The sequence below is a fragment of the Brassica oleracea genome, chromosome C2 (assembly GCF_000695525.1).
Source record: "Brassica oleracea var. oleracea cultivar TO1000 chromosome C2, BOL, whole genome shotgun sequence".
NCBI classification, from domain to species: Eukaryota; Viridiplantae; Streptophyta; class Magnoliopsida; order Brassicales; family Brassicaceae; genus Brassica; species Brassica oleracea.
In genome coordinates, this window is record NC_027749.1 from 32,674,598 (window position 1) to 32,691,389 (window position 16,792).

Here is a 16,792-nt window from a genome sequence, read left to right on the forward strand (position 1 = left end):
GACCCCAATGTCTAAAAGTCCCTATCGAATGGCTCCTGCCGAGATGGCCGAGCTAAAGAAACAACATGAAGAGTTGTTGGACAAAGGGTTTATACGCCCGAGTGTCTTGCCTTGGGGAGCACCAGTCCTGTTTATAAAAAAAAAGGATGGTAGCTTCAGGCTGTGTATTGATTACTGAGGGTTGAATAGGGTGACTGTGAAGAACAAGCACCATTACCCATGATTGATGAGTTGTTGGATCAGCTTAAGGGAGCCAAGTGGTTTTCCAAGATTGATTTAGCCTCAGGGTATCATCAAATCCCAATAGAGCCCAATGATATCAGGAAGACGGCATTCCGGACCAGGTATGGCCACTATGAGTTTGTGGTTATGCCATTTGGTCTGACCAATGCTCCAGCTGCGTTCATGAGATGATGAATGGTATCTTCCGAGATTTCTTGGATGAATTTGTAATCATCTTTATAGATGACATACTTGTATATTCCAGAAGCAAGGAAGACCATGAGAGGCATCTGAGGGCAGTATTGGAACGGCTAAGAGAACAACAACTCTTTGCTAAGTTAAGCAAGTGTAGTTTCTGGCAGAGGAGCATTGGGTTCCTTGGACATATTGTCTCAGACCAAGGAGTGTCTGTAGATCCGGAGAAGATCCAGTCTATTCGGGCTTGGCCGCAACCTAAGAACGCTACGGAGGTCAGAAGCTTTCTAGGGTTGGCCGGCTACTACAGGAAGTTTGTCAAAGGGTTTGCGAGTTTGGCTCAACCCATGACTCAACTCACAGGCAAGGACGTGAAGTTTGTCTGGACAGGGGAGTGTGAGAAGTGTTTCACGGCCCTGAAGGACATGTTGACAAGTGCGCCAGTTCTGGTACTGCTTGAGGCAGATTAGCCTTATGTATTGTACACGGACGCGTCCATCACAGGGTTGGGGTGTGTCCTGACTCAACATGGGAAGGTGATTGCCTATGCTTCGAGACAACTGAGAAAGCATGAAGGAACTTATCGAACCCATGATTTGGAGATGGCAGCCGTGGTTTGCATTGAAGATCTGGAGATCATATCTATATGGTGCAAAGGTGCAGATCCTTACCGACCATAAGAGTCTCAAGTACATATTCACTCAACCAGAGTTGAATTTGAGTCAGAGACGATGGATGGAGTTTGTGGCAGACTATGATTTGGATATTGCTTACCATCCTGGTAAAGCAAACTTGGTAGCAGATGCTTTGAGCCGTAGAAGGGCCGAGGTATCAGCTGAGAAGGAAGCGGAGGTGCTGGAAGGGATGGCCCAGTCTTTGCATTTGAACACTTTGGCCAGCGAGGACGAGCCTTTGGGTTTAGAGGCAGTGAACCAGGCTGATCTCCTTACCAGTATCAGACACGCACAAGGCTTGGACGAGAACCTACAAAAGGTTGCTCGGAACGAACTGACTGAGTACCAGATCACGTCAGATGGAACCATTCTGGTACAAGGGCGAGTCAGTGTACCCAATGATAAGAATCTGAAAGACGAGATTATGAGGGACGCTCATAAATCCAAGTTCTCAATACATCCTGGTGCAACAAAGATGTATCAAGATCTTAAGATGTATTATCATTGGATACGAATAAAGGTAGACATAGCTGAGTGGGTGGCCAAGCGTGCTACTTGCCAGTTAGTCAAGGCGGAGCATCAGGTTCCGAGTGGGTTGTTACAAAGCTTACCCATTCCGGAATGGAAGTGAGATCACATCACTATGGATTTTGTGACTGGCTTCCCCACAACCAGGAAAAGGAATGATGCGGTTTGGGTGGTAGTAGATAGACTCACCAAATCAGCACACTTTCTGCCCTTGAAGAAATCAGATGGGGTCGACCAGATAGTGGTCAAGTATATGGACGAGATTATGCGGCTACATGGTGTTCCATCTAGCATTGTGTCAGATAGGGACCCGAGGTTTACTTCACGTTTCCGGAAGGCTTTTCAAAAGGCCTTAGGAACGAGAGTGAACATAAGAATGGCTTACCATCCCCAGACGGATGGGCAATCAGAACGCACAATCAGGACACTGGAAGATATGCTAAGGGCATGTGCCCTGGATTGGGGCGACTCATGGGAGAGGCATCTGCCATTGGTGGAGTTTGCATACAACAACAGCTTTCAGCATAGTATTGGCATGTCCCCATATGAAGCCTTATATGGGCGGCCATGCAGGACACCATTATGCTGGACCCAAGTGGGGGAGCGCAGCATGATAAGGCCGAAGATAGTTGAGGAAACAACTGAGAAGATCAAGTTCATTCAGGACAAGATGAGAACAGCACAAGACCGGCAGAATCATTATGCTGACAAACGTTGGAAAGAACTTGAATTCAAAGTTGGTGATATGGTGTACCTGAAGATGATAACCTTCGAAGGAAGGGTGAGAATCTTAGGTAGGAGGAAGTTAGATCCGAGATACTTGGGTCCGTTCCAAATTGTTGAAAGAGTGGGGACAGTGGCGTACAAGTTGGATTTGCCGTCCAAGATGGATGCATTACACAATGTGTTCCATGTCTCTCACCTAAGGAAGTGTCTGTCGGATCAGGATGTCTTCATTCCAGAGATTCCTTCTGATCTGGGGACGAACCTCACTTTAGAAACAAGGCCGGTTCGGATCATGGACATAATGGAGAAGGCAACCAGGAACAAAACAACCCAAATGCTCAAGGTGATTTGGGAGTGCAATGGGCGAGAAGAAATAACTTGGGAGACAGAGGCAAGAATGAAAGCTGAGTTTCCTGAGTGGATGAAACAATTCGAAGTAGAAGTACTTGGTGCGGATTCGAGGACGAATCCATATCAAGTGGGGGAGACTTGTAGCATCCCCAATCCTATATAGGATTGTTGGGACGAGCCATGGTGCGAGGAGACACACCAGTCAGGTCATCAGACCTAAGGACACGCGTATCATGGCTCAATGACAAGGCTAAGGGCATCAGGAAGCTGAGACTTAACCAGGATGAAGTAAAGGGAAGCTTAAGAGAGCTGGGCGAGTGACCCGGTAGCTGGACAAGGCAAATCGGATTTGCCTTATGTTCACTTGATAAGATTGTTTGTTCATGAACCTCACTTGAAATAGAATTGAACTTAGTATTTAAAAGACCTTAAAACCGGAATCAGACATTCAATTGTTGTATGGTAAGGTCGCGGATCAGTTTGGGCTTAAAGCCGGGATCGGGCCTTACAAATAGTATACAAAAAAAATATTCTCGCACTTTCCTTAAATAAAATCTACGAAATTGCCTAATATGATTAACGTATTTATGACAATCAATGATTATGAATAATAAATATTTGATAATAATTTTTGTAACTTAGCTCTTTTTTGTGTAATTTTATATTATTAAAAGATATTAAACAACCACATTAATCAAATAATAAAAAATAATAATTTTTTTCTTATATGTTATATTTTGAATTTTTAAAACGACCATAAATTACTAAAAACGTTAAATGTCTCACACTAAAATTTTGTGATCAATAGTTTAACTTTTTTTTGGTAATAACAAGATACAAATGATCATAAATCGTATGAATATGAAGTCTCATTTACTAGATATTCATATTATATATTAATATAGTTTATAATTAAACTATATAACTTAGAAAATACTTAAATATGATAATTTCTAAATTTATATTAAAAAAGTATTGAAACTTGAATATTTTAATTTTGAAATTTGCATTCAAAAAATCACACATTAGAAATTTTGTGTTTATTATATGAGTATGAATTCTCAATAATAAATATTTATATTGAAATATACTATATATCTACGTCCATGTCACTGAAATTTAGTTATATACCATATAAAATAAATAAAATAATTTATTTGATTTATTTACACAAAAAAATTATCGTAAATAAACAAGATGTATTGTTTTGATTTATGTATTTACTCTAATTTAATTATATAAATAATACGTAAATGAATACAAATAAATAATACTCATTCCGTTCCTAAATATATGGTGTTTCAAAGAATTTTTATGTTTCAATATATAAGATGTTTTCAATTTTCTAGGCAACTGTTACTTTATTAAAAACTGTGTAATCAATCATATTTAATAATCTATTTTGCAATTGGTTGAATACAATTATTTTATCATTTTATTGATACTTTCTAGACAAAAAAAAATAATTTTCTTAATATACATGTGTTTTCCTAAACATCTTATATCTAAGAACAGAGAGAGTAATAGATAAAAATTAGTTTATTTGTAAGATTGATCCCGCGCAATTAGTTTTAACAGGTTATTTTATAGAAAAATAATTTAAATCTACGTAAATACTAGTAATAGAGTAATAGAAATCTCCAGACGCCAAAGCCAAAGGATCAGGACTAGTAAACATTCTTATGCGAAATATAGAAAGTGTGGGTTGTTGATTCAAAGTATAATATTCGAATATTTCCATGTTAGCAAATACAACTACTAGTTAACATCAATAAGATTCATTATATATTACAAAAACGATATTTAACCTGACAAATTTATATCTAAATTTTCGTTCCAAGTCATTATAAAATAAATTAAGCTACTCAGATACAAATTTCAACTAAAATATTTTGGTTCCGCAATTCATTTATGACCGCGAAAATCCTGATTGAAAATCACGAAACAAAAATCGATATAAACGATAAGATGAAGATAGAAAAGGTTTAAGAAATCATTAAGAAAATCGACGAATTCACGGAGTCGAGATTTGATCTATTTCCTTAACTCAATAAATCGCATGTATTGTGTAACGGTTTGAACACGATCTATGAATCTCAGGATACAACCGTGACGAGACTATTTCGCAACATCCGAAACAGAATCTAACGAACTGTAAATATTACGAATACTCTCGAGACACTTACTTTAAAAAACTAGAAAAAACTAAGAGAGATTATTTGTTGGAAGCTTTGGTGTTTCGCTTTTTCTGTGTGTTCAGATAGAAGAGACTAGGTGTCTATTTATATGGGTATGAGTTACTTGATCACAAAGAAATAATCTTGCGAAAAAGTAAGAGAATATTCTTGAATAGAAGTATACCAACATAACATAATTAATTGAGAAGTATTCCATTATTATTTGGACGGAACTTTACATTAATCCAAACACATTATAGGAAATATTCTACAACTATTTGAATGCAATCCTTACATTACTCTTAAATAATATTGGAAACCTACCATAATTATTTGAGAGTAATTTTGTAAGATTTATCATTTTTCCATAATTCAAATACCCATATTACTTCATAATAAACAGATTTTTACACAACCCATTAAGCTTATAAAAATTATATTCACATTAATTCAATTTTTTACTCAGCCCATTAGGCTTATAAAAAATAGTTCCAACAATTGCGGTATGGGTTCACCAAGCCATGTGTGATAGATTAAGCACATGCCATGGGATTCTAATCATATTTGATATCCCTAACATATGAAAAACACATTATGATAAAATCATCTTGATAGGTGATCAAAACGCATTGAAAGGTCCATCATATTCACCTCCTCTATCACTTTTGACTATTTTGATAGTCTTTTCCGGTTGTTTTTCAACTTCGAGTTTGTACTCTTTGAATTTTTCCAAGCCTTCGTCTTTACTTCTTAATAAGTAGACATAGCAGTATCTTGTGCAATCATCAATGAAAGTCACAAAGAACTTTTTACCACCTCTGGTTTGTAAATACTTCAAATCACACAAAACTGTGTGTATTAAACCTAGAGGTTCAGTTGTTCGTTCAACACGAGGTGACAGTGTTTTCGTGAGTTTTGCTTGGACACAAACTTCACATTTGTCTTTGTTTATTTTGGACTTTGGTATCATGTTCATATTCATTAGTCTTTGTACAAACTTATAATTTACATATCCCAATCTTTCATGCCAAATATTAGAAGACTCAACGACATAAGCAACTGGATTCTTATTCATTGAAACATTGGAATCAGGTACATCAATTTTTCGAATGACTGTCATCAAAGACATTTTGACAAGTCCATTCTTAACAAAACCTTTTCCTATAAAAGCACCACTCTTTCTGAGGATCAGCTGGTCGGATTCAAAGTTGATTCCAAATCCATGCTTACTCATGAGAGATCCAGAAATAAGATTTTTCTTCATGTCTGGAACATGCTTCACGTTGGTCAGAGTAACCTCCCTCCCATAAGTCATCTTCAACACAACTTTTCCAGTACCTTCAACCTTGGATTGTGAGATATTTCCCATCTTCACTTGGTTATCAGTTTTAGACTTCTGATAGGTACTGAACATCTCTCTGTCCATGCAGATGTGCGTAGTGGCACCTGTGTCGTACCACCATTCTTTGGGGTTATCTTCAACCATGTTGGCTTCTGTGACGACAGCGCACAAATCAGCTTCAGTTAGGTCTGCCTGATTTTTCCCCATAGCTTTTCTGCGACATTCCGAGGATCTATGTCCTAGTTTGCCATAGTAGTTGCACTTCCCAACGAATTTGTTGTTCGTGGGATGTTGGCCTTGTTTCTTGAAGCTTGTGGGTGCTTGTTGAGCAAGCTTGTTCGGCCCAGTTTTTGGAATCTTGCCTTCCCTTTGCCCTTATTCTTATGCTCAGCGACATTGACATCGTGAGTATGAATTGGCACTTCTTTTTCACGTTTTAGTGACTCATTCTGAAGTCTAGTGATCAGATTTGCCAACGTCAAGGCCTTTTGCTTGTAAGCAAGGTAGTTCTTGAAATCTGCCCAACTTGGGGTAGCTTTTCGATGAAGCAGTTCACTGTGAAAGTTTCACACAGCTTCATTCCCTCTTCAGCGATCTCTTGACAGATCAATTGTAGCTCATGCACTTGATCCATGATAGGTCGTGAATCAACCATCATGAATCTGAGAAACTTTCCAGTGGAAAATTTCCCAGAGCCTACATTGAAGGATTTGTATTTCTTTTCCAGAGCATCCCATAGATCTTTGGAAGATTCGACCTCACTGTAAACACTGAACAGTTGGTCCACCAGCCGGTTTTGAATGTAACCTTTGCATAAGAAGTCTCCATGCTTCCATGCGTCAAGGCTAGCTAGCGCCCTTGGATCAGTATTGTCCGCGGGTAGCACTGGTTTGAACTCAGTAAGATACCTGGCCAGATTCAGAGTGGTCAGAAAGAAGTGCATCCTCTGCGGCCACTGCTTGAAGTTCGTTCCATCGAACTTGTCGGGCTGAAGTCCGTTGATGTTGCTAGGAACAGACGGAACTGTTGTAGGTAGCGTTCCAAGTGATTGGCTATCACTGACTGCACCGGTTGCCCCATTGACTTTCGTGTTATCACCGTCAGTCATGATTGAATCTGTTCACAAAACACAAACCGTAGTAAGTATTGAGAACTCAATTCAATAAGCGATTAAAACTTTTAAGTCGCTATACAATGGACGTTCACAGAATCGCGTAATGCGTTCTTAAACGTTTAATAGTCTTTCCCAGAGCTCGTCTTAAAGATGTTCTTAAAAGCTATTTCAATAAAAAAATAGATCGTTTTATATTTAGAAAAACGAGATCGCGAACCTGTCAGAGACTGTCACGTAAATCGTTTTCTAATACGATTCATCTTATTCATCAAAATGTTTTGCAGAATAGCTAAAGAGCGTTCACAACTCGTTTCAGATCGCTTTTCAAAAACGTTTTATAAAACCGTTTTATAGAAATATTCAATCCGATTCAAGCGATAAGGAGAAAGCGGATTTATTAAGTAAAGATTGTAGGACAGCGAAAATCCTAATTGAAAATCACGAAACAGAAATCGATATAAACGATAAGATCAAGATAGAAAACATTTAAGAAATCGTTAAGGAAATAGACGAATTCACGGAGTCGAGATTTGATCTTTTTCCTTAACTCAATAAATCGCATGTATTGTGTGACGGTTTGAATGCGATCTATGAATCCCATGATACAACCGTCACGAGACTGTTTCGCAACACCCGAAACAGAATCTAACGAACTGTAACAACTACGAATACTCTCGAGACACTTACTTTAAAAAACTACAAAAAAACTAAGAGAGATTATTTACTGTAAGCTTTGGTGTTTCGCTTTTTCTGTGTGTTCAGAATGAAGAGATTAGGTGTCTATTTATATGGGTATGAGTTATTTGATCACCAAGAAATAATCTTGAGAAAAAGTAAAGAATATTCTTGAATAGAAGTATTCCCACATAACATAATTAATTGAGAAGTATTCCATTATTATTTGGAGGCAACTTTATATTTATCCAAACACATTATAGGAAATATTCTACATTTATTTCAACACAATATTTACATTACTCTTAGATAATATTGGAAACCTACCATAATTATTTGAGAGTAATTTTGTAAGATTTATCCTTTTTCCATAATTCAAATACCCATATTACTTTATAATAAACAGATTTTTACACAACCCATTAAACTTAAAAAAATTCTATTCACATTAATTCAATTTTTTACTCAGCTCATTAGGCTTATAAAAAATAGTTCCAACAATTCAAGCGGTCTAGGTTCACCAAGCCATGTGTGATAGATTAAGCACATGCCATGGGATTCTAATCATATTTGATATCCGTAACATATGAAAAACACATTATGATAAAATCATCTTGATAGTTGATCAAAAAAAAAAAGAAGATAAAATCATCTTGATTATTCTAACTGAAAAAACTACTAATACATTTTAAATTAGATACTTATTTATCATACTATTCGAGTTCACCAAAATAGATTTGATACTGATTTGCATCATTGGGAGAAGCTCTTTAGGCACTATGTGGTACGATTTCCATGAGAATGTATTTCCCCACAAGATTTATACATCCAAACATATTAAATTTCTAACATAATGTAGATAAAATCACCCATAGTGTAACATTGTTTTATCATAAACGTGGTACAGATAAATCTGCCACTCGTAGATCCACATGTTATATATAGAGAAGGTTGTTTGATCTAGGTAGTCAGATTTGTCCACAGTAGAGATCTTCGTTTGTAGTATAAATGTATAATATAAAGATCAACAGTTTCTAATGATGATTTAGAGTGACACTGAAAATGGTTATTTTGATCGCACCACAGTTAGTGTAACTACATACTTCCTACTAGAATATACCATATTTATACCACAACGAAAACATCAATTATATTGTGGTTCAACAGTTATACCTTCAAATCTAACCGCTCTCTCACCATTTCAAACGTACAATAAACTAATCAACCAACTTAGCAGCCTTACTGTAGGAGTCAATGATCTATGTCTCTCTCTCCTCCATATTATATATATACCACAATGGTTCCATGATCTTCCAAATCGGAGCATACAGAAAACAAAAGAAGAAAGGTTTTTTTTTTCTTGGGCATATCCCAAGTTTCCTTTTGTCTTTCCTTCTTTATTTTTTCTTCTGGATATAATTCTCCAAGAAGAGAACAAAACCCTTATTTCTAAAACTCCATCAAAGTTGATCGTAATGGGAAACTGTTTAGTCGGAAAGAAGATTGCAAATGTTGCTGAAGAAGATGATCGATGTGAAGAAGTGATAGCGAAGAAAGATTACAAAGGGAAAGATCGCAAAGTGAAGATTGTTATAACGAGAGATGAGTTAGAGAAACTCATACTTTTCCAGCTTAACGCAGACGGTGCAGCTAAAGGAGGAGATGCCACGTCGGCTTCTTTTGGAGATTTTCTAATAGAACTCGAGGCGGAGAAAGTAGCCGGAGAAGCTGCGGCTGCGGCTGCAGAGGAAGAGAAGTCTCGCCGAAGATTATGTAGGAGGTGGAGACCGTCGTTGGAGAGTGTCATCGAATGGCCTGAAGAAGTATAGTACTCTTTATTTTATTTTATTTTCCTATTATTCAAGGTTTTCAAATATTTTATTTTTCTACTAAAAGAAATGGATTTTCTTTTTGGAAATTTACTTTTGCCTGTTTTTTCTATGCGATTTTTTTCCGAGATCGTTTTTGGCATCAAAGATCTTGGGTTTTTGAAATGGGCAATGGTGTATTACCAAAAAAACTATCCGAAAAAAGATTTCTATGTTTTGTTTTCCTTTGTAATTTTATGTGCGTCATCGTTAATAATGTTCATAGCTCTGAGTATAATCGTTGGCTTTCAAGTTTGTCTCCCTCCCATGTGTAATAATGTAATATTGTCTTAAGCAAAAAAAAAAGAAAAAAAAAAGTGTTATTGTCATGTGCTCTCTTTGTGTTTTTTTTAACGCTTCTAATTCAACCAAAGTACTCTTTGAATTCTAAACCAAATCGGCCAGCAACATAACCCATAAAAACATCAGCAGGCATCTACAGATTAACCCATACGAATGTATGTCCAAAAAACATCAGTAGGCATCTCTTCCAAATCTTACAATTTTTTAACGCTTTATGTTTTATATGTCCTTTAAGAAAATGTTTTTTTTCCTTAATTTAAAAAAACAAAAAAAATATTTTCCTCTCTTATAATTATTTTAGAACTCGTTTGGATCAGTTGTATGTCATTGTTTAAGGTAAAGAAATAAATTCCTATTCGATATATTCTTAACTCATTTCAATATTTGTAGGATAAATTAAATCATTTCTTTTGTTTGCTCAAAACGTTAAAATATCATATAAATGAAAATAGGAAGATACAAGAGTTTCAATCGTAAGCAAATGTTTCCCAGGCAAAAACAAATAAAAACAAGGAAACACTAGAGAAATTTGAACTAAAAGAAGCTAAAAGCTTTAAGTTAGCCATTTTGACAAAAGATTTTTGAACAGCCTTCGCTTCTCATTTTCTTTGAATATGTGTTAAATTAATTCAAAAGAAAAATATCATTTTTTACATCTTATGTGACCTTTTTGATGAAAAAAAAATACATCATCTAGCATCAAAACAGAAAGCGTTATTGTCTTGTGGCAAGCCACCGTGATAGCGCTTCCGGCGAGCTTTGAAATTTCCCAGCAGCCGGAATGATAAGCATCTGTTTCTGACATGTTGATCCACATGCTTTGCAAAAGATGCAGCAGTGGTTGGTGTAGCTCCATGTTTTCTATCATTCCTCTCTCTTTATAAGGTATGAATGGAGACTTGGAATGCATGTCTTGTTAAGAGCGTTCATAACAGACCACCACTTGCATCCATAAATAAGCTCCATTAGCTCCGACCAGTTTGTAGTGAATCTCCATTGCGGAAACATTCGCATCAGTTTTGTCCAGACTTCAGCGGAGTATGGACATTCAAAGAACAGATGGTCCCTTGTTTCGGAAGGCTCTTGGCAGAGTACACATGAAAGATTTGTGTTAATGTTCCAGCTTAGCATTCCATCCCCAGTTGCCAGCCTGTTTTGATACGTAAGCCAATGGAAGAGAGCATACTTAGGCGTATTATGTTGAAACCATACTCCTATGGACCATAGCGTTGGCTGTTCATGATTTCTGATCAGTTTCCAGGTAAGCTTAGTCTTGAAAACAGGACGAAATTTATCAGTGCTCTATTTCCATAGATCTTGATCTTTTGATGTTGACATTTTCTCTTTCTGACGTTCAAAGAGAGATTCCAAGTCATTCAAAAGATCATTTCTATGCCTTCGCCTACGACGAATTGCCATAGCCATAGCCACTGTTGCTGTTGAAGGAATACCCATATCAACGCAGCCACGAGGACCAAAGATATCATGAAAACGTCCCATAGGTGACCAAGAATCAAACCAGAAGGAGCTGTCATGACCATTCCCGACCTTCATCACATGAAAGTCTTTACCTTTATCTCGATATTTAAGAAATTTGCACCACATCCAGGAGCCAGAAGTTGTGTTATCTCGTACTGACCACAGAGTGCCACGCTTGATCAACTAGGTTTGAATCCACTTAACCCAAAGGGAAGGTTGCAGAGAGACTATCCGCCACACTAGTTTCAAGCAGCAAACCTGGTTTACATCTTTCAGAGATCGCAATCCAAGTCCTCCTTCTTTCTTCTCCCGAGTAACTATCTCCCAAAATACCTTTGCTTTTCGAGTGTTCAGTTCGGGCCTCCTGACCACAAGAAAGCAGAACATAAATTATTGATCTTCTCTATACACTCTCCTGGTAAGAAATCCAACCCATCCAAAAATTAACAATGCTCAGTAAGACAGACTTTATGAGTTGCAATCTTGATACCATTAATAGAAACCGATTTGTCCAAGCTCCAATACAATTCCTGATCTTCTCAATCAAGACTGCATAATCTAATTTTCCCATACGACGTGAGAGAAGAGGTAGCCCAAAGTAATGAACAAGAAGTTCTCATGATGCAAACTCAAACTGTTGCTCTATCTCAAGAGTTGTATTTTTTGATATTCCAGCATAATATATTGTAGATTTCTCCATTCTTATTTGCAGACCCGAGATTCTGCCAAAATAGTTAAAAACATTCACAGTGCTCTCAATTGATCTTACTGTTCCATGTTGATTCAAAGTATAATATTCGAATATTTCCATGTTAGCAAATTCAACTACTAGTTAACATCAATAAGATTCATTATATATTACAAAAACGATATTTAACCTGACCAATTTATATCTAAATTTTCGTTCCAAGACATTATAAAATAAATTAAGCTACTCAGATACAAATTTCAACTAAAATATTTTGGTTCTGCAATTCATGTAGGACCGCGAAAATCCTGATTGAAAATCACGAAACAGAAATCGATATAAACGATAAGATGAAGATAGAAAACGTTTAAGAAATCGTTAAGGAAATCGACGAATTCACGGAGTCGAGATTTGATATCTTTCCTTAACTCAATAAATCGCCTGTATTGTGTGACTGTTTGAATGCGATCTATGAATCCAATGATACAACTGTGACAAGACTGTTTCGCAACACCCGAAACAGAATCTAACGAACTCTAACTACTACGAATACTCTCGAGACACTTACTTTAAAAAACTAGAAAAAACTAAGAGAGATTATTTGCTGGTAGCTTTGGTGTTTCGCCTTTTCTGTGTGTTCAGAATGAAAAGACTAGGTGTCTATTTATATGGGTATGAGTTACTTGATCACAAATAAATAATCTTGCGAAAAAGTAAAAGAATATTCTTGAATAGAACTATACCAACATAACATAATTAATTGAGAAGTATTCTATTATTATTTGGACGCAACTTTACATTTATCCAAGCACATTATAGGAAATATTCTACAACTATTTGAACGCAATCTTTACATTACTCTTAAATAATATTGGAAACCTACCATAATTATTTGAGAGTAATTTTGTAAGATTTATCATTTTTTCATAATTCAAATACCCATGTTACTTCATAATAAACAGATTTTTCCACAACCCATTAAGCTTATAAAAACTATATTCACATTAATTTAATTTTTTACTCAGCCCATTAGGCTTATAAAAAATAGTTCCAACAATTGCGGTCTGGGTTCACCAAGCCATGTATGATAGATTAAGCACATGCCATGGGATTCTAATCATATTTGATATCCCTAACATATGAAAAACACATTATGATAAAATCATCTTGATAGGTGATCAAAACGCATTGAAAGGTCCATCATATTCACCTCCTCTATCACTTTTGACTATTTTGATATTCACCTCCTCTATCACAAACAACAAAGAGGTATGGAGATAATGCACACCCTTGCCGCAAACCTCTTTCACTTTGAAAATATCCAGCAAGTTCACCATTCACCTGAACTGAAAATGATGTTGTTGTAACGCAAAGAGAGATCCAGTGAATGAATTTCTCAGGAAAATTCTTTGTCGTTAGTGTTTTAAACAGAAAGATCCACTGAACCGTATCAAATTCTTTAGATATATCAGTTTTCAGAGCACATCTCGATGAGATAGAGTCTTTGTGGTAGTCCTTTACCAACTCAGTAGCCAGAAGAAAATTCTCAATAAGCAACCCTCCCTTCACAAATGCAGATTGATTGAGTGCGATGAAGTCTGGAAAAGTGACCTTTAACCTATTAGAAATGATCTTCGAAATAACCTTGTAGATGACATTACAACACGATATGGCTGATGATGACATTTTTGATCTCCCTGTCGATTATCTTGAAAGTTGCAGCAGCTGTGATGAACTTGTTATGGATGACATTGTTCTGTAACGACCCTTATTTTTGGTGAGGCCTTTTTGGTTATTATTAAAAATATTAAAGCCCAATACTCTCTTCTTATTTTGTCCCACATTGGAAGTTTAGAAAATCTTCCTCTCTTTCCTTCCTCTATATAAGAAACTCCACCCTCTTCTCTTTATTCATCAAGTCAAAGTATTTCTTTGCGCGTGACGAGTTGTTGATTATCCAACGACCAGTCACTAGTGAATTTTTCCGGTGGGCTTTTTGTGTGAGCTTCCGGTGGGCTTTTCGTGTGAGCTTCCGGTGGGATTTCTGGGTGAGCTTCCAGCAGGTTTTTCTAGTAAGTTTGTCACCTCCATATTTCTAGTTATAGGAATCTATTTTAGGAAGTTTCTATTTTAGGAAAATTTCTATTTAAGGAAAGTTTCCATTTTAGGAGAGGTTCGGTTTTAGGAGAGTTTTCATTTTAGGAAACTTTATTTCCGGAGAATCTGAGCCTAAGTCGTTGATCCTCATGTTTCAGTTGACCTCAGTTGACTGCTTCTTCTGTTGTTCATTTCAGCCAGTGGCTAAGGTGAGGGCTATCACTTTAAATCCCGAGCTAGTTTAGTACTACTATTATGGAAAGTCTAGTTTCAAAACATGATCCATCTCTGTGAATCGATTCTGTTTTAGACTCTTGCTTGTTTGTTTATTATTATTTGCTTGTTAAATTGGAAATAGGATAATAAATGATTCAATGGTTGACTGAATTGAGTGAATTAAGAACTGTTATATATATATATATGTATACATAAGTCTGTTATGAGATTGCGGGGCACAGAGATGTTGTGCTAACGGCGCATTGTGTGGGGATTGCGGGACACATAGACGTTTGTGTTAGCGGCCATTGTATGGAGATTGCGGGACATATGGACGTCTATGCTAGCGGCGTATTGTATGGAGATTGCGGGGTACAAAGACATTTGTACTAGCGGCGCATAGGTGATTGTGGGGTACAAGGATGGACTCTTGTACTAGCGGCGCATAGAGTTGTATATTTATATCCGTATGAGGAGAATTCGGGGTGTGTGATCTAGTTATGCACTATCAGCGCATTTAATGTTTTATATGGTGTATTAGACACCGTGTTTGTTTCATGCTAGAGCTACGCCTACATGGCCGTAGTGCTATGTACTGAGTCAGTGGTTTGCGGTTTAGCATCCCATACCTCAAGGGTATATCCCCTTTTACTCACCCCTCCTTCTTTCCCCCTTTCTGGTGAGATTGGCGAGCATGAGTGATTGCTATCGGATTGGTGTTTTGGGAGTTTTATTTCTTTTATTTCAGACTTGCGGTTCTTATGCTTTTATCGATATTTTCGGGATTTATTATGCTATTTATTGGATTTATGGCTATTTATTGGATTTATGGAGTGTGAAGACGATTCATGAGGATTAATAAATGCGGATTTCAGGATTAATAATTTTATTATTTATTTTAGTAAATACGGGTGTTACATGTTCCTTTGGCGCCAAATATTGTACAAGACTGTTTGAGCGACAATCTTTCAAAGGATATGTGGAGTTTGGCGTCTCATCCAAGATAACAGCTCGGTCCATGTAGTGAATATCGGTTGAAAGGGGCTTAGCTTTGCCAACACCGGCCTCCATATTTCTGCAGCAAAACCACAAATTAAGAGAATGTGGTCTCTCGTTTCGGTTCCAAACAGACAAACAGCACAATAAAGAGAGATGGGTATTCCCCAAGATGCCACATGTTGAAAGCGTGCTTGGGCACATAGCATTTAAACAAACTTGCTTATACCAGTCTTTTTCAGGTTTTTTTTTCTTTTTTCAGTTTCTTTTGGTCTCCAGGCCTCCCAAGTTCTTGCTGCCGAGAAACCCCCCTGCAGTAAGATTCGTTTACTACCCAACTGAACCGATCTTCAGTAATAATCGTAAAGTTACAGATATTTGTAAGCTCAAGATAAGAGCTTGGTGTTGGTAGAACAAGAGAAGGAGTCACACATGTTGATCGATGTATGATACACCGCTGCGAGTTAGTTATGGAACGATTACATGTCAGATAATCATTGGGTCCAAGATATTATTTTGGCGTGAAACATAGAAGATTTGAATTTAGCAAGATATTAGGAAATAGAATATTGTGGCTAGGAACATATATAACTAAACTACCTTGGGTAGATTTAGGTTACGCTTTTTCATTGAGAAAAAGCTTGAGCAATAGAGTTGTTCTTGTCAAGCGGGTGAGAATGCAAAGGCAAGTAACTTGTGAGTGCAGCTCGATCTTTGTATTTGAGAGATTAGAAAATTGGTCCGTCTCTAGCCGTGTGTGACTGAGAGTAAATCGGAGGATAACTCCATATACCCTCTACCCCCTAAAAATTTTCCGTTTATCCCTTTATTATAATATAATTTCTTTTTCAATTTTTTTTTAAATAGAAAAAGTGGCTAAAGACGGATTGCCCCTACCATAAATTAGATATTTACAAGATCAAACCGGAAAGATCCGACCCACACATAACAAACTCTAAAACCCGACCCAGCTAAACCAAAACGATATCGTTTTGAATTACTCAACTCATTCCCTTCTCCAAATATCGATCCTTTCGTCGTCTCTCCCCTCTCGACACTCTCTATTGCAAAATCGGAGATTGAAACCCTAGAGTATCCATCTTCGTTCTTCCTTGTTCATTCTCCATCTAATTCGAAAATC

At 36.8% G+C, this 16,792-nt stretch overlaps 2 protein-coding genes across 2 annotated transcripts; one reads left to right on the plus strand and one right to left on the minus strand.

Moving 5' to 3' along the window:
- Positions 1-6,693: 6,693 nt before the first annotated feature.
- On the minus strand, positions 6,694-7,323 carry LOC106324035. The gene has a single exon (XM_013762061.1). It carries the CDS (start codon positions 7,321-7,323, stop codon positions 6,694-6,696), a length of 630 nt encoding a protein of 209 aa, XP_013617515.1.
- A 2,017-nt stretch (positions 7,324-9,340) lies between these two features.
- Positions 9,341-9,892, plus strand: LOC106326243. Its single transcript, XM_013764265.1, has one exon. The coding sequence runs from the start codon at positions 9,480-9,482 to the stop codon at positions 9,831-9,833; it is 354 nt and encodes a 117-aa protein (XP_013619719.1). The 5' UTR covers positions 9,341-9,479; the 3' UTR covers positions 9,834-9,892.
- Positions 9,893-16,792: the final 6,900 nt, after the last annotated feature.

Bases quoted from the DNA above. Each gene is read 5' to 3' on its own strand.
- LOC106326243 (XM_013764265.1), top strand. From the start codon at position 9,480: ATGGGAAACTGTTTAGTCGGAAAGAAGATTGCAAATGTTGCTGAAGAA.
- LOC106324035 (XM_013762061.1), bottom strand. From the start codon at position 7,323: ATGACTGACGGTGATAACACGAAAGTCAATGGGGCAACCGGTGCAGTC.